This window comes from Centroberyx affinis, unplaced genomic scaffold (genome assembly GCF_046629955.1).
Source record: "Centroberyx affinis isolate AG114_WGS23_722 - 3 ecotype Tasmania unplaced genomic scaffold, CSIRO-AGI_Caff_v1 ptg000018l_1, whole genome shotgun sequence".
Lineage (NCBI taxonomy): Eukaryota > Metazoa > Chordata > Actinopteri > Beryciformes > Berycidae > Centroberyx > Centroberyx affinis.
The window spans coordinates 324,108-346,807 of NW_027278733.1; the positions used below are offsets into that span (position 1 = coordinate 324,108).

A 22,700-nucleotide genomic window follows, 5' to 3' on the forward strand; every position below is an offset into this window, starting at 1 on the left:
TTACATTAAAAAACCATGCTTCACTGTTGCTTGTCATAAAGTGACTGCTCTAAACTTGGAGGTGCACTAAAAGTCGCTCTGTGATGAAATTATTCAAAAGCTGAATCATTTGAACAAAGGGATATTCAATCTGCGGGTGTTTTGACAGTCGGAAGGTATGAATGGTGACCTTGGAATCGGAGACGTGAAACTGCGCCGCGTTGTTCTTGAAAAGAATAGAAAAACACTGCCTTGATGTCTGCTTTCTCTAGCACGCATATTCATTTTAGGTGAAGATTGTCCCCGCAGTGTTCCCAATCTCACATCCACACAAACTGAGACTGACTTCTCTGCTCATTTCCTCTGAAACCAAGCACAAAACGAAGACAAGAGAACGCCTTGCATTCATCTCTCAAGAGAAATTTCTCTCCTCTGTGTTTTAATTTTCTTTTGTCGCGTAGTGGGAAACGGAATATGCTCTCCTATCTTTGTAATTACTCTTCAAAACACTATTTTATACGAAGCCAAGGCTGTGTAACGTGAGATTTCACTTGGGAAGAAGACTGAACAGTCACTTATCAGTTTCTGCTGGCCCACAGGCATCTGCGCGTCTACTTGGAAACCTTAACTCGGACTTTGAAAGCCTAGTAGGAAAGACAGAAATGGAACTTAAATGAACGATGATGACATCAGTTAAGTAGCGTAATTGTGTCTAAAACATTGGGGGGGGCCACCTGAAGGTTGGGGGGTCTGGGGGCCCTCCCCCAGAAAATGTTACTAGTTTAAAATGCATTTCCTGCAATTCTACAGACTTTGGCATCACTGTTGAGCTTTCTTGAATACAGTAAAAGACTAAATCACCTTCACCAACAAAGGAAAATGCTAAGTGACAAACTATTGGCCTAAGTTTTGAACACAATTAAAACAGTTTTTTAATACCATCGTTTTCTCTATTAGTTATATATTTTTTTCTTTTACAGTGTAATGTGTCTACTTGGAAAACAGGGTAACTACATAAATCTTTACAATGGAGAAAAGATCAACACAACCAACTATCCTACCTTCTCTAGCATTGTATTGTGGATCTGTAATGGTCCATTAACTTACATTTTCACATCTACATGTAAAAGCACATTAATTAATGATTTGATACAATTCAAATTATTCAACAGAGTTTATTATTCCCACCCCACACCACAGGTACCATAACATTGTGTGTGTGTGTTATCGAAGTGATGCATCTATTCAAACAGCAGTCACCATTAGTCTGTGGCTACAGGTGTTTATGGTCCAACTATTAGACAGCAGAGCTGTTTTTAAGACAAAATGGACTACTTAGACAGCTTAACTCTATTCATACACATGTATTATTATTATTAATGGAAAACACAAATGCAAAAGCCACAACACAAATGCAAAAGCCACAACATAACAACGGAAGTGAGCAACAACGGATGTTGACAATGAAACGGGCCGACTATTATTGCCCGCGGACTATTATTGCCTGCACATTGAACAACATTGCTCATTTGTGACAATCACATAGCGATAGTAATCATAGTTAGCGAACAACATTTCACTTACCTCTCAAACAGGCAAGAACTTTCCTCTTCCACATGTGCAGGCAATAATAGTCCGCCAGCAATAGTAGTCGGCCCATTTCATTGTCAACATCCGTTGTTGCTCACTTCCGTTGTTATGTTGTGGCTTTTGCATTTGTGTTGTGGCTTCTGCATCTGAGTTTTCCGTTAATGGGCTTGTGTTTTTTGAATTTGCAAAGCGTTTTGGATATGCAGTTCGTTCGACATGTCTCGGCCACCGTAAGTTTGGGATGAGGTTGGAATATGATTGGCATGCTTGGTGACTGATGACGTGTGGTTTCGATAATGAATGTCCCGTATCATAAACAAACTGAAGGAATGATGAAAAAGTATGGAGAATATCACCGGTAGATCCTGGACCTTCGTTTGGCTTCATTTTGCCTTCTGCAATAATTGATGAAATGAGAAAAAAGAACCTGAGTGATCCTCGCAACAGTTTACGTTCATGGTTGACAGTTCATGAACTCATACGAAGGTTTTCATGCTAAAAAACAATATTCCACAAAAATGAACAAAGCAAAAATCCTTTTCCCTACAGTTCTTTGATCTCTGGGCACTAGGATTGGTTTTAATATGGACAAAATGTAATATGTGGCCGTCAATTCTCCAACAGCAACATAATTGAGCCTTGTAAACAGGTGGATGACATACTTGTTCCCTTCAAGCACATTGATGCTACTCTCATTCTCCACAGGAGAAAATCATTTCGCAGTATGCATCTACATCTTTCTTGTCTCTCAGTTGTAGGCCTATGGCAATCTCTCCCTGCGTTGCTGCTGTCCATTTGATTAATGAGCTGGTTGCTCCGGTTCATTATTGAATTTAGTTACAATAAAGCAAAGAGATTAATGTTGAATACAAGGCGCTTTCTAGCTCCTGACGGCCATGTAAACCAACATCAAATGGCTGAATCTATCACTTTATAAGATGTACAGTCCCTCACAATCATGTTGAATGACTCTTGTGATGATTCATTTGCACTTGTGGAGAAGTGCATAGTGACCACATACACACTACAGACATACTCTGTTTTAGCCGGCTGAGAGATGGCACCATTGTAAACATTAGCCTGAATGAGACATTTTGATAAGATTCCACACAAGAATGCATGAATATATTTTAGTAGTAGTAGTAGCAGCAGTAGCAGTAGTAGTAACTGCTATAACTGTATTTCCCTGTGACTTTTGAGGTTTACAGTTCCATTCAGTTGTGAAGGGGTGAGTGGACACTGAGGCTTGGTCAGGTGGTGGCAGTTCCTGTCAGCGGGATCCTTAAATACCCCTGCTGGGTGTCACCCAGCAGTCCCTTGGGGCCTCCGTCCATCGGCATGGCGGGTGACACAAACTGGCCTCTGGTTACTGTGGTTCCTCAGAGTGGCACTGTGGCAGGATGCAGCTGTCCACTGACAGACTGAGACGGATTGTAAGATATCCACCTTCAAGATTTACACCTGATGTCTTTGATTTATGTTCTTATTTAAAGTCATTTCTGAGTATGGGGCATATGATCATTTGGAGGATTCATGACGCGAAAGCGATGCAGTGTTGTTTTTCAATCTTAAAGGGGCATTAAACCATCTATGACCTTTATCGACCTCTATTGGTGATCAGTGGGAATTGCGTCCCCTTTGTGCTACGGTAGCCTGTAATTGACATATACAGTGAAGTCACGTTTTCACGATGGAGCCGTAAGCTAGCTAATTAGGGTGTGAAGTGGAAGCGTCACACGCCGTGCTTACCTCATATTGAAAGAAGCAAAATAACAGGACGACATTTCTTAGGTACAACTTGGAAGTGTTCACGTGTTTAACTCGTGTTCACATAAAAAATTATTTGTTATGAATTTAAAATCAGTCATAAGTGAACTGCAGCAGACATTTCCACTTTTCTTAATCAGAGGTGATGGTATTAGTGTGAATATGACTGCTAATTTAGATTTTTATTACCTTGGACTGCTAGCATCGGTGGATTCGCTGCCATGTTTGTTGCTTGTGTTCACACACTTCCGCAATTTGTGACGCAAAGTGAGAGATATCGTAGTTTTCGTATTGTAATTACCACTAGGGGGCAGACATGACATGAACGTGTGTTAGCATGGAGCACCAGAGCCAGTGATTTACCAGGGACACCTGGATGATTCTGGTGTCTTATGTTCTCATCACTTGACGGGGAAATTGGCCAATGGGACAATCTACAAAAAACTCTGGTTGGCTATAGGGAGGACATAGGGCCTGTAATTGGCTAAAGCAGTAAAAATCCCAATTTTGTCATTATTATAGACCAACAAATTTAAACATTTGTGCTTCTGGATGTAATCCCAGACTGAATTGTAAAACATTTTCGCTGATAGCCTTGATTCAGTGGACAGAGTCAAGTGGGTCTCATAGCTTTGGACAGATTCATGGTCACATTGAAAGGCCGATTCTAATATTTACTGTGCGGTTTCAGCTTCTGCCTCTGCTTCTGCTCACTCTGTCTGACTAGATTGTGCGCGAGAGTATTGTTTTGACATGACCATTATCAATTCATTGCCTCTGCTGCATTCTGCCTTTCTGCAGTGTCTAGAATAATAAAATCAGCACAGCTCAGAGGCACGCTGCCGAGTCTGTCTTACGAGAGGGACAATATAAACCATCTGGAAATCTTTTTATGTTGATGATGTAATGAAGAAAGCCATTTTTCCTCTGACACGAATCATTACCTCCCGGCCAAATCACTCGGCTCTGACAATAATGCCTTCATGAGCAATTGTGAATCAGGACAGAACCCAGAAAACTGTGAATGAACTCAAGATGCATGTCCCATTTGTTAAATTATCATAATGCACAAGCACTATTAATTAAAGCGGTATTTTTAATTTGGTGCTGCTTCTTGGAAACTAATTCCCCCCCCAGTTTTGTGTCTTGTTAAACCATGCTGTGGGTCCAATTATTGCTTGAAATAGCTCATTTTCCTTTACAACTAAATTAAAAACCTAATGTCCTCTGAGAATAGGATGTTGATCCAATTATTGCACAAAATACCAAATTTTCTTTATAAGTATATTAAAAAAAGCTGAAGTTCTCTGAGAATATATCACATGAAATGTGCCACTTTTCATGGGAGCTTCTGCGAGTGAGGAAAATGATAATGATAACCAGCATGATATCAAGTTAATGAAATATTAAAGTTGTGCACTAAAACATAGAACTGTTTTCCTTGGTCCTAGTGGGGGAAAATATACTCTGATACTTTGTGTTTACTTTTTGAAATAAAAACAATTTATAACAAAAAAAACAAAACTGTTTTCCTTAGGCCTTGCCAGTGTGCAGCCAGGTTTACCTTTGCCAATATGATGCATGTTTCATACTGGCAGGGAATACTTTTACTTTGAATTTGACATATTATTTGTCAATTCAAAAAGTCACTATATAACTTTTTGATCCAAAACCTCCCTCTCACATGGACCTGACTGTCTCGGATTTGAAAAGCCACTAAAATGAATGAATATATTAAGGATATGCACTTTTGCTGGGACATCATCTGAGTGATGATGACCTTACGAACGCCACACGGCACACGGAGAACCCAAAAACCAATTTTCTCACATAAACACATTTCTCTTGGTGGGTGGTCTAGACGCTGACAACTCACACATCCACCATTCGCCTCAATGCACTTTCAGTCAGACGGTTTGCAGGGACGCCATCATGATCAAAATGCACAGACAACGCTTTTATCCCGCAAAAGCACATCAGACAGAAGCACATTTCATAAAGTATAGGCTATATTTCTCACTGCTATTGAAACCCCATAAAGCATTTGTTTGTGGGAGCAAATCCAATTCATCCGCTGACCCACAAATAAAAAAGTGCTTCCCCGGCATTCCAATACTTTACTTTCTGTCCCAAAGGTATGGCATACATCTCACGGTGCATTCCTGTAGTGAGACTCTCAACGTCTCATGGTGTCGGTGTTATGTGTTATGTAAAATCTAGGTGATTTTTGCCCTGTGGACACCTTTGTATTGAGTCTGAGAAGTCGAGGCTACAGCAACACCCACAGCGGTTCTGTTTTTACCTCCGCTGCTACTGTAGTTTGTTTTGAACAGCAACCACATGGTTTCTCCCGCATATGAGGTCACTGCTCTTGTGTTTCCTGGATGAGAGCTCACTGTACTGCATGTGGGCTGACCCGGAGGAACCCGAGCACGGAGCGCCTGGAAAGAGAATGGCTGTTTTTAGTCGTTTTTTCGCACCTGATGACTGCCGACGCTCACTTGTTTCTCTCGCTCTCTTAACGGTTTCGTCTTCTCCACTCCCCCGAGGCTCGAAATAAACCGGGACGTGCGAAAACCTCATTAGAAAAAAAAAAAAAAAAAAGAAGGGAAAAGAATTAGCTCGACTTCGTATTAACTCGCCGCGCCGTGCGAGGGAAAACATGACATTTGGAGTAAATGCACAGTGGCAATGCCGAATAAGGAGCCAAATTATTTCCCATGTTCCTGCTACTGTAAAAATGAATGAATGTTGGGGGATGTGACGTACGAGTGCAGCCAGTGCTGACGCCAGTCTGAGGGTGATTCACTTTCTGACCCTCCAGAGGTAAAACTGGTGTATATAGCCTACAGTCTACAGATGACTCATAAAAAGGAAAATCATTTATTGAACTGAACATATACTTGCTCTTTGTATGTGGCCACAATAACAAAAGTGAGCAGCAGCCCATTAAAAATAAAGCCTTGACATTCCTTCGTTGAAATGCTCAGCGGCGGCCTGATCAAACATTTCCTGCTTCCAATGCAGAATAAATGAGATCTAATAAAGGCAGATAAGCACTAAAGGGAGAAATTGGATGCAACAATGCTTTAAAATCAGGATTTTTTTTCCAAACCCCCTCCGAAGCGTGTGTGTTTCCCTGTGGGAGAGACTTCAACTGATCCATTGACGGAGTAATTAAAGCTGACTTCCAGTAAAAGCTTCTTCGTTTAGTCTGCGCTTTGTGGTAAGTGGGTGCCTCATGCTATTATCTTGAAAGTTTATTCATTTGTTTCCACCTCACAGAACCTCTAACTTGCAGCCTCCCTCTTGTGTAGGTTTGAGTAGGTGGCTTCAAAGAAATCCCAGTTTCCAGCAGAAGCCACTGTGCTTGGGTTATTTCTCCACAGTAAAAGTTGCAGGTTTCGACAGTGCGAGCCATGGGAGGGATGCCAATTTCTCTCACATTTAACAAAAAATGCAAAAAAGCAACCTTTGTGAAGAACCAAGTTTTGACAGTTGTTCTGACAGTTACCATCTGGACAATACTCCTATTTCCATCTCTGCTTCTCCGAGTCTCACTTTCAGTGTGTTAGTCATCAGCTACACAGTGTACTTTTTAGTCTATGCCTGTAAGTGTAAACAGGACAACATGGAGACATACTTTGTTTGCTTTCATGTGTGATTTGCTGTTTGAATCTTACTTTTTTGGTGGGGGTGACATCATTTTCACAATAAATAGCCGAAATAATAAGTAAAATAACAAATGTGTCTTATTATTTAGAAACAATCATGAAATAACTGAATTTTGATGTGAATATAATAAAAATATGTTCCATGTGGTCATGTCATGTGATGGCACAGAAATCACTATTATATGAACATAAAATTTTTCTCACTAGAAAATAAGGGGCTATTTTAGGCACCTAAAACACATAACTCTACATTATTTGGAATTCAGGCAGTGGTGGAATAGATCAAATAATATTCAGTGTATCCAACATTTTTTTCTTATTCCTGCAGGTAAAGTAACAAAGAAGCTTACACTATAGGTACAAAGTACAAGTGTCCCAAGTATTACTACTGTTCTGAGAGCAGATGTTCAGCTCAGCTTATGGTGCTCAGCAGCACTATGAGCTCATTCTCTATCACTGTATCATCAGGAATACAGAGACACAGATAGATACATAATTAAAATGAGTTTTTTAATCAAAGTCTGATTACATTATATGTAACCAATAAATATAATCAACATATACAGTACATAAAACCAAGAATTCTTGGTTCAGAATAAATGTCACATCTCAAAAAGCTGCAAAAACATTTGAAAGTAAATCACAATAGCCCTTAAAAGAATTCAAATTTTGATACATCTTTTCCATTGACATAAGTGCAAGTGGGTCTCAACAGTCTGTTTCAAAAACCCTCTGACCTGGCCCTCTGAGCTAGCACTGAAAAAGTAAACTTCAGTTATTATTCATTGTCTGCAACATATACATATGACATGACTGTGGGTCTGTTGAGGTCTGTTTCAAAAACTGTGGCCCTCTGAGCTAGCACTAAAAAAAGTAAACTTCACTCCACTATGTAACACAATTTTTGTTCCTGGGTAGTAAGTGTTATTTCCTAATTGCTTATGCCTAAAAAGTATAGAAAATGGCTATTATTCCCTTCAAACTTTGCTTTTGTGACCTGGACAATGATATTTTGAGATTTACCTATTTCCAATTGGAAAACGGGCGAATTTGCACATTTTCATTCACATAGTCAGAAAAAACAACATATGGATATGAGGACCTCATATCCACATACTGAAGTGTTCAGTAGCACGCGAAGCAAAGACAATGCTTCAAAAGAGAATTTCGTATTTTTTCATCAACCCAAGACAAAGTAAGAGGCATTATTAATGTCATTATTAATGTCATTAGCAGTGTTTTTACCTCTGCATCTGATGGGGACCGGGCAAGCACCGGAGGAGCTAGCATGAAGAGGGGCGAGCAGAAGCTAACCCGCTGCCGGGGGCTAGCGCACGAGCTGGTGGCAGCTTGGCTTAACGTTTTCCAGCGCTGCGGTTTGGAAAAGAAACGTTTTCTCGCTTCTTCAAGTTGAGTCGTTTTTCTAAATGGAAGTGGCTGGATAACACCTTCGCAAAAAGCCAACGCTCCTCTGTAAATACGGTAAGACAAAAAAAAAAATTAGCTGCCGCCGTGCAGCATACATTATGTCCTTTGAGTGTAACTTGGGTACAAGGCTGTGGTTGGCTGAGCCCATATGGTTTCAGCATCAATTGCATTCATGTTTTTTGGGGGGGGTTTTTATTTTATTTTTTTTACTTTTTTTAAAGTCTATGGTTTGTTGTAGGTCTAGGTCGTTGTGGCAGAGGCTGTAATTTGTTTGCAAATTGTGTTCATTTGTTATTGGTTCAGTATAGTCAGATGGGGCATTAGTGTGGTTTGCTAAGTCAATGTGTTTTTGACCATTTCTGATTTTAAGCTATCTCCTCTCTTGATGATTGATTAATTAATAATTGGTTAATTTGGTAACAGTTTGTTCTGTTGCTAGGCCATGGTCACCGGCCTGTAATTAATCAGCCCTATGTGCTTTGTGATTTTTTTTGGCATTAGTTGGATATGTGTAATGGCTTAGGCTACTTTATAGTCTTAATTGGGTGGCAACGGCCCATACCTCATTGATAAGCCCTTTGTAAGCTGTGCACAAAACCCCTGGCATTTCTTCAGGTTTATTTCTGGCTTAATTATACTGGGCGGCCAACGGCCCATAGAATCCTGGAGAAGCCCTAATCTTTCTGTTTTTAACTAATATGGATACCAGCAGATTATTAGTGATGTGTGATGTGACAGTGTGCAGTTGGAGAGAATTTGTAATTTCAATTGACCCCCCCCCCCCTCCCCCGCCCCAAACCCACACACACACACACACATATCTCCACAGCTATGGACATCAGTGTGTGTTATGATGGGTTGCATATTTGTGTGTTTGCCATTTAACTTTGGATAATTTATCTGACATCATGAGGCCCATTACCAACCATTACTGAGAAGACTGGCAGCCTATACTCTGCATTTTACATTGTGTGCCACCAGGTCGGATTTGGCGGGAAAACTGCTGGATTGCTTTACGGCACAAAACAGGAAGAGGCTGCTGTTCTTCCAGAGCAAACAGAGCTAAAAGCTTTCAGAGTTTCTGTCAATGGCAGATGGTGGAAGGAGTGAAAGGCCGATGGAAAAATAACTTCCAACATGTTTATCCTCTTCAGGAAAGGGGATGGGGGACAGCAAGCAACAAGGTTTATGGGAAATGTGGTCATAATTTGGAGAAACAATAGAAGTAACAATACCACTGATGTGAGCTAGGGGCAATCAATCATCTCTACCATGGTGTAATTTGTTTACAGTAAGTCTACAAATTAATTTGACAATAATATATATTGATGTTTAAAATGATACATGTAGCACCTTTAAAAAATGAGTTTGGGGCCCAGATGTCAGGATAAAAATCCCAAATTAATTAAAATGGTGAAACACTGACCAAGCCAAATGACTTCAGCTATTTTCCCTCCATATGAGCACAATTTGTAATGTGATGTTATCAGAGTATTATATATAGAGCCTATTGACTTACTGCCTAGTACTGCTATGTTTCCAACTTAATTTTCATACCTTTCTAATAGAACATGTCCGAACTAGGCTTTGCATTGCAAGGTGCTGGACTGCACTCCCAAAGCTGAATTACAGTATCTGGCCTAGAATCACTCCCACAGCATACCCAGACCTAAAAGTAAATGGGCTAAAAATTCAATATACAGCTAGGATAAAATTACAAACACCATTAATGGATGCATGGTTGCCACGGATAGTCTTGAATGCTTGGTATTCGTTGCTGAGTGGTCGTGACAATAACATCTGCAGATATAGGCGTGATATCCTACCTCAGGGCTAGAAATCTTCACTTTTCAGTAATTGGACTTCCCACACTGCAGTATAACAGCCCCCAGGTGAAAGTAGAGGAAGAAGAGACTATAAATCTCCACAAATAATGGATGTGTTCAATTATTTTTTAAAGAAGTCTGGAATGGGCCAGTAGTTATTCAAGGGACACCCTTTGGTTTTTTTTTTAATCATGTTCAACACCTCCAGATGTCTGAGATCCACGCTTCCATGTTTTCCATGGAACTTTTGATGTGAACTGAGTCACATCTGTAATGGCAGCACATCTCATTGGTTTGGGTTTGCGGCAGATGGAGGATGAAGCAGAAATACACTTTCAGATGGAAATAAATGATGACAACAAGGCTTTTTTGTGTCCAACTCAGGGAAACATCAAAGGGAGCAAGGCTAACAGAATATGGAACCAGATATAAGCTGCAGTGACAATTGTATTTACATATGCGGCAAAAAGAGTTCACACACAATATGGCAATAATTTCATGTCAAGAAAAACATATCCAAGAAAGAAGTACTTGCTCAGTGATATTATAACCACCATATCTACAGTGTAATATATGGATACCCATATATAGGAACTATTAATGCATTCCTAATGCCTATAACATTGCTCATTAGAACACATAATGCTATGTTGAGTGATAGTAGGTGACTAGCATTATCTCACAAGAGAGAAAATGAGAACTTGTAGTCACTCTAAAGCTGAATGGTAAGTAATCTTAAATGATATGCAGCTACATCTGGGAGCTTTGTGTGGGAGATTGGTAAAATCAACACAACATATGGTTAAAAAAGAATGTACTGTTTGGAACTAGCAGGGACTACTTTACCTGTTTCCATAGGAAATGAAGGTGGTGGGTGATGGGAGACTGTGCACAGCTAAAAATCACTGCACAGCGGATGAATATGTGGTTGTTCACCTGAAATAGTTCCAAAAATAAACCTGGCTACAACAACTCTATCAAGTTAATGACAATTTTTAAAATGTATTCATTTACAGACCATATAATAAAACCCACTGCTAACTTTCTATTACTAAATGCTAGTGGCTTACTACCACTCAGCATAGTGTATGCTAAAGTGTTAGCATGGAGCACCAGAGCCAATGATTTACTGGGAACACATGCATGATTTTGGTGTATATGTTCTCATCACTTAATGGGGAGGTTGCCCACTGGGACAATCTCCCAAACACTTTTCAGCACTGGGTGCCTTTTTCTCAAATTATGCCTATTATGACAATACGGTTTAGTTAGATTCAGTGGCTTTCTTTACTGAGTTAGACAGATTGCCAGAGACAGGACTGTGTATGCGCACTGTACCACAGTCTCTTTATCTAATACAATGCTTCTGCATCATTAAGTGGAGCAATGACTGATTACTAACAAGTATTATTTAGTCAATGTGATAAATTATAAGCCATAAATCACAAAGCTATCAGCTTAGAGGGAACATTGGCCCTGAATGCTGCTCTGATGGAATTTCTTTTTGCACATCTTCCAAGTATTTCCTGGTGATTTTTGCTTGATCTTCACTTTCCATTATAACCCAATTGAAGTCCGTGATTTCAGTGTCCATCACTTAAACAGCAGCGGGCTCAAATTAGGCCTCTCGAAGATCTACAGTAAGGACACTTCATTCACAGCCATTTCTTTTAGCATAATAAGCAGGGCATCTGACACTTGTTACCAGACCAGGCTGCAGTCTCTTTGGCTCCCATAAAAAATAAAATGAAATGAAAATGAAGTCCCTGTGCCTGTCTCTCGAGGTTGTTTATATTAAAATGTTCTGTAAAGTGGGAGGACGATTGGGGGGTGTTACAGGCGTCCAGCCCGCTCGGGGGGGGGGGGGACACCCACTTTCTTATCCTTCCTAATGAGCTGCTGCTGAGGATGACAGGCAGTTCCTCTACCAGCAGGAATCATTACTCTCTCTCATACATACATACATACATACACTGCATGCCCATGTAGCTCATGCATGAGCGCACACGCACCACCCGCTCCCCAAAGCCCGCGCCACAAAGGGACAGTAAATAGATACAGTGCATAAAATCACCACTGAGCAAACCCACACTGAATTGGCAATGTGACAATTGTTTGCTGCCGAGCGGAGACCGACGGTGTTGACCAAAAGCAGAGGCGAGCGACTGTTTGTTTCCAGGCAAAAACTCCAAAATTTGAACAACATTTTGTCGAATAATAGACCAGGGAAAAAAAATCAAATAACGCATTTGCATATTTTGAGTCGTTTGCCAGTGTATTGAAGCACACTGGGCAGGCACATCATATGCTTTCATCTCTGGCCAAGGAGATGCCAGCTATCTGAAAGCAAATTACTTCCCCCTACGTTCGAATTAAAATTGCATGTGGATGCTAAAGACTGAGCGATAACGCGGCTCCCTCGATTTGAATGGTAATCTGTGAAAACAACATTCAGATTTTAGATGGTTTAAGAACTAGCCAGCTGCTGTGTGCAGATCTTCATGATGTCGGTGATGCTATTGCATCTCCTGGCGCTTCAACAAGGAGCAGTACATGGTCCCAGGACCTGTGACACTTTATCACTCAGATTCCACACAGTCAACCTTGAGGTCAGTGTTTTGTCATGCATTCACATCAACAACAGGGTCATACTTGCTGTTATTATATTACCCACACTGACATCTTGTGTATGTTTCGTGCCATAACTTAGCTGATGAAGCCTAAGCAGCATGACATGGGCCCTCACTCCACAGTCACACAGACAGACGCAACACTGAAATGACACTACAACAAACCACATTTTCTATTGTCTTTTGTTAAAAAAAACAGATAGGCTATCAGCCAGTCAGTATCACCCATCTCTGATAGGATGGATATGATGCAGTTTGATGACACATTTATTGTAGAATTGATCAATACTACACTGGTTGTCTATGTGAAAAAACTTGGCCTGAACTGATTCTAATGAGACATGTTGATTACACACAAGTACCCATGAATATAGTATATTATTATTATTATTATTAGTAGTAGTAGTAGTAGAAGTAGTAGTAATAATAGCTGTATTAGCTATGGGCATCTTCAATCCAAATACCTTAATAATGTAACCACAAATGCATAGCCTTCTGTATTATTATTATTATTATCAAAAATAAAATCTTGTTATAGGCACTGAACAAATCAAATAATTTGTTTTGTTGTTTTTGGGCTGTTTAACACAGTTTATCTTTAAATTATATGGTGCTCTAGTACCAAAATGAAGCCAGAGAAATCATCCCAGCATTAAAAAGCGCATTGTGCTGGAGGATGTAAATAGATCCCAAGACTCCTGTTGATTGTCAGTGTAATTATGTCAACTGCAATCACCGAGCAGTTACTCCTCAATCCACAGTTTCTGCGTCAGCCAGGTCTGTCGTCATTTGTCAGTCCCGTCGCAGTAATGGAGTCAGACAGCATCTTAATTAATTGTTCATACTATTAACATCCAGTACCACAGAGACACAGGTGGCTAATGTTCAGCATGAAGCAGATCAGCTGCCTCACGCAATGTGAAGCGACATTTTCATTCTCCACTCTGCCATACTCCATTTCATTTCATTTCAGAGCCGGGGGCTGTCATGAATATGCTACTCAGTAAGGCTGTTAAGGGCTCTGTACATTGATTTTACTTGCATGCCTTGCAGAGGATGGTTCATGTTTTTTTCTTTAGATCTGTATATATTTCTTTTTTTTTATTACTGACAGTGCAAACAGTCAGGTTCCAACAGAGAACAATGTGCATACTGTACAGAAAAGAATGACATGCTGCTCTTTTACTTGAGTGGGATATTCTGGTTTTCTTTCCACCCAGAGTGGGAATCACAAGCCTCCGGAAGAACCTGAAAAATGTGAATTGTGCATTGTATCTAATGCAAATAACCTCTAGATGGCACAATTGCCCGTCCCATTCCCAAGAGACAGAAAGAGTATACAGCGCATTAAAAGAGCATTGATCTACCTCTAATCACAGTGTCAGTGTGTGTGTGTGTGTGTGTGTGTGTGTCCGTGTGTCCGTGTGTCATACTAATTCTTTCATCAGTTATCATGAGAGAACTCCAGTCATTTGGCAAAGTCTCCAGTCATTTGGCAAAGTCTCTCATTCATCACACACTCGCTGGTTGAGTTTAGCTGGTATCATCATTAAGTTTAGGTGGTTGAGTTCCTGAGTTTAGCTGGTTTCAAAATCTCGCGATGTGTTGCCGCTGGTATTCTCCAAGGAGACCGTACGCATTTTTCTCTGACGTACTCGCGTCAATCACACGGTGTAATTTTGTCATTACGTGAAATAATTTGCGCAGTTTACTAGACTACTACTACTTTGCAGAGTTCAATACTGAGTTAGCGAGTTTGTGAGAGGGAATGTCGAACGGTGAAAGATTAGTTAGTGAAGCAGACGGGAACGGCAGCATAATGGGTGAGTTTCCTGACTATTTTGATATTTTTGCTGTGTTCTTATTTGACGCCTCTCTAACTTTTTGAATGGTTCGTTTTGTTTAACAGTTTCCTACGTCAGCTAAACGTTTGGAAATAAAGTTAGAACCCGCTCGAAAATAATGTTAACGTTAGCCTAGCCCCGATACTCGTACAGAGAACTGTCACGCCAAACTCCATTTAAAAATCTGTCAGTTTAATGTTTCATTGCAAATAAACACACCCCATAGAACATTACTTTTTTTTTTTTTTTTTTTTTACGAATTGTTAGGGTCTTCTGGTAAATTCGGTGCGTAGATGATCCACAAAGCAATACTCAATTTCAGTAAAATCCCACTTTTAGAAGTGGTTCACGCTGCTCGCTACCGCCCACCCCGTTGTATTTTGAACCTGTTAAAAGTTAAATTCTGTTGCAGTGAGTGCTGTTTGGTGTATTTGATGAAGGCCGAATTGAAGAGTGCGTTATGCTGTACGAGGTGTATACGTTTGTTGATAAGCAACGTAGTACTAAACGGCCAGATTTGGTAGTGTAGTTTTGCTTTAAGTTGCCTCCGTACAAGAGAAAAGCATGTATCAGTTTTAACGTTAGCCTGGCATTTCCTGTGTTTTTCATCAGGAACGAGTAGCTGGGTTAGCTCGCTTATTAAAAGAGATGTGTAAACTATCCCCTGTTATAATCACATCCAGCACACAAACTACATGTAGACTGCGAAAACAGGATTACCTGTGGGCTAGTACAGGTTTTGGTCATTAAAGTTAGCTGAGAGTGGGACAGCACTATTTACGTAGCTAACTTTACAAAGTTCACGCCAGCCTGCTAGCTAGTCAGACAGGTTAGCCAATACTACTTCTAGCAAACGTATTTTTGTTTTTGCATTCTTTTGCATCCAAGTTGATACTGGTAGCTTGTAGATCCTTTCCAATGAAAACGACAGCCATATAAACATCCTTCTCTCTTTTGCAATCACACATGGATCGATAACGTTATTGATGTCATGAGCATTCATGTCATGGCATGTGGTAAAAAGGTGGATGAACTATGACCTCCTGTTGGTGATCATCATAAGGGAAACAACCACAATATATATATATAAAAAAAGAAAAAAATACCATATCTTCATATACATTACATTAGTGTGATAGTAATTACTATATTATGCCTTTTTGTCATGGGGATTTATATCAGGCTAAAAACATGGGTAATCTCTGTTCTGTAAATAAAAGGGTGTCTGAACTGAGTTTAGGTGGGTTTATCCTCCACCACATTCTGTTTGTGTATGGTGAAGAATCACTCAGCAAGTGATAATCCCAGTTACAATAGTCCTAAACGTGTGAATGTTCACCTCAGCAATATGGACTGTGTGACATATTTATTACATTTATTACACACAGGCACTGACATTTGTGATTAACATTTTGTGTCATTTTATATTGTTTATCCTCTCTTATTGTTCATCTGAACAAGTATATTGATGTTTATGAGTATAGTTGACATCTTGTTATTTTGGGACTAGGGAGCTATTTTGGTGTTAAAATCTGGCAGGTTAAGTCTTAACCTCAAGTGATTAAGTCTACTTAATCACCTTGGAGTGGCATTGCCATAACAAAATGTAATTTCTGGTTTGAATTGCCTGTATCACTCAGGATAGACATGCTTTATATGAAGCAAAATCAAGAGAGGAAGTATACAAGCTCACACAGACCCAGAATACAGATAAAGCTGCATTCTTTTACCTTTGCATTGACGTAATGGGTAATTAAACACATCAGTCTGTAATGGGAATAGCATTGGTGGTATTTTGCAACTGGAGCCAAGTGATACTGTGCATGCTGCTGCATAGTGTGCAATGACATAGCACAGATAGGCAGGTCAGCCATTCGGCCAGACAGACAGAGAGCGTGTCAGTTGGCATGGCAGTCAAATACCAGGGGGAAGTCTGAGATGACACAGCTGAGTCTGCTCTGAGTTTGTTCAGGTGTTAGCATAGCAGGGACTGGACAGTAAAACCTTGGGGGAGACTAGTCATTTCAAAAGGTATAAACGGGGGTTAGATTATTATCCTTTGTCTATGTAGCTATGTCTTGTGCATATTGCTTGACAATGGCCTATTCTAGGCCTCTAAGGCTACATTCACACCGCAGGTCTACATGCCCAATTCATGCTCGCAAAGAGTAACAATAACAAAAGACGTCAAATCTGTTTTAGTTTCTACACTTCACCTGTTTGAACACATTTCAGTTTCTGTGTGCCAATAAGTTTTGACTGAAATTAGGCGTCTCCCTAAATACCAGTCCAGTCGGCTTTCCATTGTTGCGTCTTGTTGTCCTCCATGCTAATGCTGCTCAGCCACGTTGTCGTGGTGCCAAAATGATGACAACTGGGTGAATGATGTAAGGTTTACTTATTGTCATGGCAATGCTGACAGATTCCAATTTTAGCATTCAAATACGTCACATGTAGGTCTCATGCCTCAGGATCAGATGTTGTTGCACATATCCATGTGGTTCGGATCAGAATTGAATTTGATTAGAAAACACCAGATCTATGTCACGTGTGAGGTAAAAAAAAAATCAGAATTGGAGACTTTGAGTGCTGTGTGAACGGAGCCTAGTCATATCAACAGAGAAGTCTGGAAGAATAACAGTCTGGGATGATGCATGAAATGTGTGAGCCCTCCCAAGGTCGTGGGAGGGGTCGGACATTTCATTTGGCATAAAGCGTCGTCATCCTCTCTGTTGTTGCATTCAGACTCGGGGCTCAGGGCCCTGCCTTGGGGCTAGTTGGACAAACCTCCCTTTAACCCCAGCTTCCCGGAAGCAGACGAGCTCACCACATATTTTCCGTTTAGTTTAGTGAACAGCAAAGTGCAACCTGCATTTTCTGTCTGTGACTGCAGAACTATGATTTTCATTTGTCACTGTCACCCTGTCGAAGGTTAAGTTGAAGGCAAAACACAGATGTTGGCTTTCTCTTCAACCCTGGAAGTTTGTTCCAGCCTTGACAATGGTATTCTAACTATTTCAGAGAGTGTTACCTTAAAAACAACTGACTCCCTTTGTTCAAAAGCTTCTCAAATAGTAAGACAGGAAGTTGTAAAATATCTTTTTGCCGTCTTGTCTTCCAGCCAAACCAAAACTTGGCAGATGGAACTCCACCTTATATTGCACAGCTATCAAACTGAACCAAATTTAGCATGTTGAGCAACAACATAGTCTGTGAAGCATTTTGTTTGTGTGTTTGTGTCTGTTTTTGTGTGGTTACAATTTGGCTGAGAAGTGTCAACCCAGCTCAGCGTACGTGACACCCGTCCCCTAGGGACAAGCATCTTATCCACAAAGCATCAGGAGAAAGCAGCACTGAGGGTGGTGACGCTTTTCTAACTCTTATTGTTCAAGTGGAGAATAATTTTGAGAGATGTAACACAGGCCTAGGCTGAATTTTATAGGATCTGTGAAAACTGTGTTGCGAAGAAACATAATTTTTGCTGCAATGTAGGCGTAAGTTTTACTTAAATGTCTTGCCGTCACTTGTACAGTGTCTTTGTGTCATTTGTATATCATTTTACAGTAGGAATGACTGACACACAGCACACCCCTGTTAACAGTTCATCACAGGTTTTTGCAGCCGTTTTCAGCTGAATGTTTCAGTGGTCTGCTGTTTGTCAGCTGTCTGCAGCACAGGAAGCCGCGGGGAGAGGTCTTAGGGATGTAAGCCAGTATAGCCAGTAGCCTGTCTCAAGTGTATGTGTGTGTGTGTGTGTGTGTGTGTGTGTGTGTGTGTGTGTGTGTATGTAATTACAGTGGGGCTAGTCTGATGAGTGGAGGATGCATCATCTTAAACGCTCAGATTAACTGGTGACAGTTCCCATAAACACATGTGAAAAATGACTGGTTAAAGATAGGCCCAACTTTGTTCCTCCATAGTTATTGTAGTTATGTAGCTGTAGTGTTAACAGCCACCTTTCTATGATGACCATTGAAGTATTCTTTAAATCAGGCTTCCTTATGATTTAGGCTAACATTAGTTGCGTTGTGATTAGGGGTGTTATTCCATTCTAAGTCAACTAGCTAATTTCTGTCCATGCAGAAAATAATAATTCAACATATCTACATTGCTTGGCTGACTCCGCAATAATGGCTGCTATAATATTTAGGGAAGGACTTATATTGTTGGATCTTTCAAGTCTGTTAACTGGCAACTGGAGACTTGTAAAATAGACATGGCCCTTAAACCTGTTCTCCACACTCATGGTCCATCTGTGTTTTATGCCCTCCATTATTTGAAAAAGGATACCTCATCCTTTTATAGATGTCTTCATGCAGATGTCTCAATGAGTCTTGGTGCAATCCCTTTTAGATAGAGATTACTCCTGTCTTCATGCATGTTGGTCAAATTATTAATTTGTCTGCAAAAATGAAGCAAGGCTGCCATAAAGTAAAGTAGCATTCCTGTGGCGTTGCAATTTTATACTGTCTTGTTACTAATTCTTTTCTCTGCTGTTTGTTCCTATGGTTTTGTTCCTGCCTTGACTGCTTTGACCGCTGTCTCTCCATTTCACTTTTGGCCACCACGATAACCTGCCCACTCTCCAAACCAGCTGTGAGTATTGTGCCTACCCTCCGTCACTCTGCTGTGCCTCTGGGCCGCATAGGCTGCACTATAACTGGCTCATATGGCTGTGCAGCATATAGGCTAGAATCCACGATTTCTTTTATATCTGTAAAAAAAAAAAATTCATTTGTCAGAATTGAATCATTTGCATATTGTTGCATAGCTGGGGACTAAAACCCTATCCATTGATGGAAATTGTGCATGCTATCCTTAAAGTCTGGAAAAGTCTTAAACTAAGTCTGGAAAAGTCTTAAACTATCTGAATTTAAGACATTTAAAGCCTATTAAAATATCTTAAATGCAGTTATTAGACATCTTATTTTCTCACCTTGTAATGACAGGTTTCTTTACGCTACATGTTCATTCTTCGATTAATACAGAACAGGATTAGTAGTACAATATGCATCCTATCTAGTTTACAAACACAGTTGGACATGATGTCCCTTAACGATGAATTTCCTTTTGGCTTTTGAATTTCCTTTTGTTTTTTTATCCAGCTCATTCTAGTTTCACAACTTTCACTGGTGGCCAGTGGTACCTATTGCAACAATAAATACACATTGCTTGGTATTCAGTTATTTTGCCTTGTTGCCGTTGGGGAAAAGTATCAACGATGTTTGGTTTTGGTCCACAGCAACAGAAGAACCTGGAGGGCTATGTCGGTTTTGCAAATCTTCCCAACCAAGTGTACAGAAAGTCTGTGAAGAGAGGCTTTGAGTTTACGCTGATGGTTGTGGGTGAGTAATTCTCTTTTAGCACCTTTTACATCCTTTTTTCTCTTTCCTGCAAAGGCACAATGGGGCATTCATCCGAGGAAAACAAACAGAGGTTTTACCGTCCTTCATTTGGTTTGCTTATTATTTAAATCATTGACGTATGTATGAAAATGTTCCATTGGTAGAAGTCTTGAAAGATGTGGACACATCTGCATCTGTCATGCATGTACGTGTAGAACCCATAACCCATACTGTGCATGTTCATGTGTCCAGCAATATTGAATTTCACAGAAACGTCATGGCTGAAAGCGCTAGCAGCTGGCTGCCGAAATGCATTAGAGATGGTTTTCGTTGAGTAGGATAACTTGCACGTGAAGCAAGACTCTGGGAAACCATATTTAATACCAATTTCTGCCATTCCGCAATGAAAGCAGGGGCCTCCACACTACCACTGCGTGCGTGTGTGACTTCTGCCTTTTGGATTGTGGGGAGGGAGGAGGAGGTTTCCTGTCATTCCATTCATGCTGCCAAAGTCTGAGCCTGAACAGCAGAGTTGGGGGAGGCTCGCCCATAACGCCCTTCCATTCTCCGCTGCAGAGGTCTTGCCCAGAAGTACCTGGGCAGGAAGTTGCCCTGAATGCCTGCGTGATGTCACTTCCTGCCCCCTTGGCTCATAGCTTCCTCTGCCTACCTGCCTCCAGGGCCGGAGGAGGGAGAGCCCACCTCCATGGCATTCAAACCCCCCCCCCTCTGTCTGAATTCAGCATTCATGTGGTCACGCCCTGGAGTTCCCCCCTCCCTCTGTGCACTCTCAGGAAAGAGGCTGTTAGAGCTGTTATATGGCAATTTTGTGTGCAGCATGTAATTAGAGTAGCGGGGTAATTGGCAAAGGCGAGTGTTTGTCATGCTGGAGGAGATGAAGCATCAGATGGTGTGGTGTTTAAGAGGTGGTGAGGGTGTTTCAAAACACATACACAGGGGTTCCACTGGTTATGGAATTTCTGGAATATCATGGAATTTAGAGAGGTGTATTCCAGACAGGGACAGTCAGGGAATTTGATAAATTCTCTGGGGAAGTGAGGGAATATTAGGGAATTTTACGAATGGGCCACTATACAGGAATGTAGCAGAATGTATTTTCCAACACATTTCACACATTTATTACATTAGAAGGTGGATTTCAGCCTAACTGGAGTGGAAACCAGACTGTCACCCCCTTTAGAAAACCAACAGTAACAAACCAGAATGGAAGAAAAATTTTTGGTCATGGAAGTGCTCCGAATAGAAAGTAATGGAATTTTATGTCAGGGCCATGATGAGAACCCTAAATTTTAAGTAATTTAAAGTATTTCTGTTTGTGATTGAAAGTGTACCGCTGAGGGGGGGGGGGGGTGCAAGTCTCCCAGGCTTTATTGTTAGTGGACAAGTGAAAGTGGGCCATAGCCATTTGTTGGTCAAAGTCAATATTTGGCAGTGATTTACACATTGGCAGGAACTGACCTTGATCTTGGCCACTGCAGCCACAACTCATTGTGTTTGGGCCTGGTGGATTCAGATTTAAATGTGCTCTGTTGTATCCCCTTTGGAAAGAATGCCCCCATATAAACAAGAGGGCTTTTAGGAGAAGTCAAGGATTTGGCTCTGACAGGCCGCCTCTGAAGGAAATTGATGGGTTTGCCAACAGATATGTATGTAACACTTTTGTCATGCTCTAGACTTGTTAAACTTTTACTGTCGTTTGCCCCTTTTGAAGGGGAAACTCCCATTCATAACAGAGAGCGGTGGAGGGAAAATAACCGCCTTCAGACTACAATATTGAACATACAGAATTCCCCCCACTTAAACGAACAGACCACTTCTCATTTCAACTGCATATTTTTCGGCCAGTATATTCGAAGCACTGTCAAATGAATTAACATGAGGCGGTCTCCCTCTAGCAAGCCAAACTTTTCCTGCTTCCCCTCCACCAGCCTCTTGCTTGCAGTGGGAAGTTCCTTTGAATAAACCCCCACGGTTTACACAGCTGCTGGAAATTTCCTTTAAAGGAAGTGTGCTGCCGCTGAGTGAGCCGACCAGCGAGCCAACGGGCCTCGATTTGGCGGGCCGGCTCAGCAAGAGTGGCCCTCCTCTGGTGCTGGGACTGGTATGGTCGGCTATATGACCGCGAATGGCTTCATTATTTACTCCTGTACAGTAACTGGGCATGCCACTTAGAATTGCCAAAGGTGTATTTCAATGAAGCTATGTAGTGTCAAGGAGCCTTCATCAGTATGAAACAATGGGCTATCCAGTCCATTGTTCAAATTTACCTATATGCAATTCAATAGATTTCTCCAATGCATGCAGCAGCATTACTGTATTTGAGTTGAATGACGTGATAGACCCATACAGCGGTTACACTGGTTCTTAATATACTGCAAACAAAGTAAACGCCCAGGAAAATGACTTTTAGTTGGGGGTTTTTTGGCATTCTCTTGCGCTGTCCTTGGTATTTTTTTTCTTGAAAATGAGTATTTAAATAATTAGAAAAACCTTTGATATTTTATAAACTTTCATTCTTTATAATAACGAAATCTAATGCTCTAAAAATCATCTTATTCTTATCTTACTAACCACTTTACCAGTAGCTAATCTACAG

At 40.7% G+C, this 22,700-nt stretch overlaps 1 protein-coding gene across 3 annotated transcripts in view; it reads left to right on the forward strand.

Annotated features, from left to right (window-relative positions):
• Nucleotides 1–14,612: 14,612 nt before the first annotated feature.
• The window catches only part of LOC139660891 (septin-7), a 32,839-nt gene continuing 24,751 nt past the window's right edge, over nt 14,613–22,700 (forward strand). For 2 of the 3 annotated variants that reach the window (XM_071539192.1, XM_071539275.1), the window contains exon 1: nt 19,960–20,083. In XM_071539192.1, the coding sequence (XP_071395293.1) occupies nt 19,960–20,083 (124 nt within the window). Of the gene's footprint in view, nt 14,718–18,359; nt 18,362–19,959; nt 20,084–22,700 lie in introns of those variants that run through there. The other variant, XM_071539347.1, reaches the window with a different exon arrangement.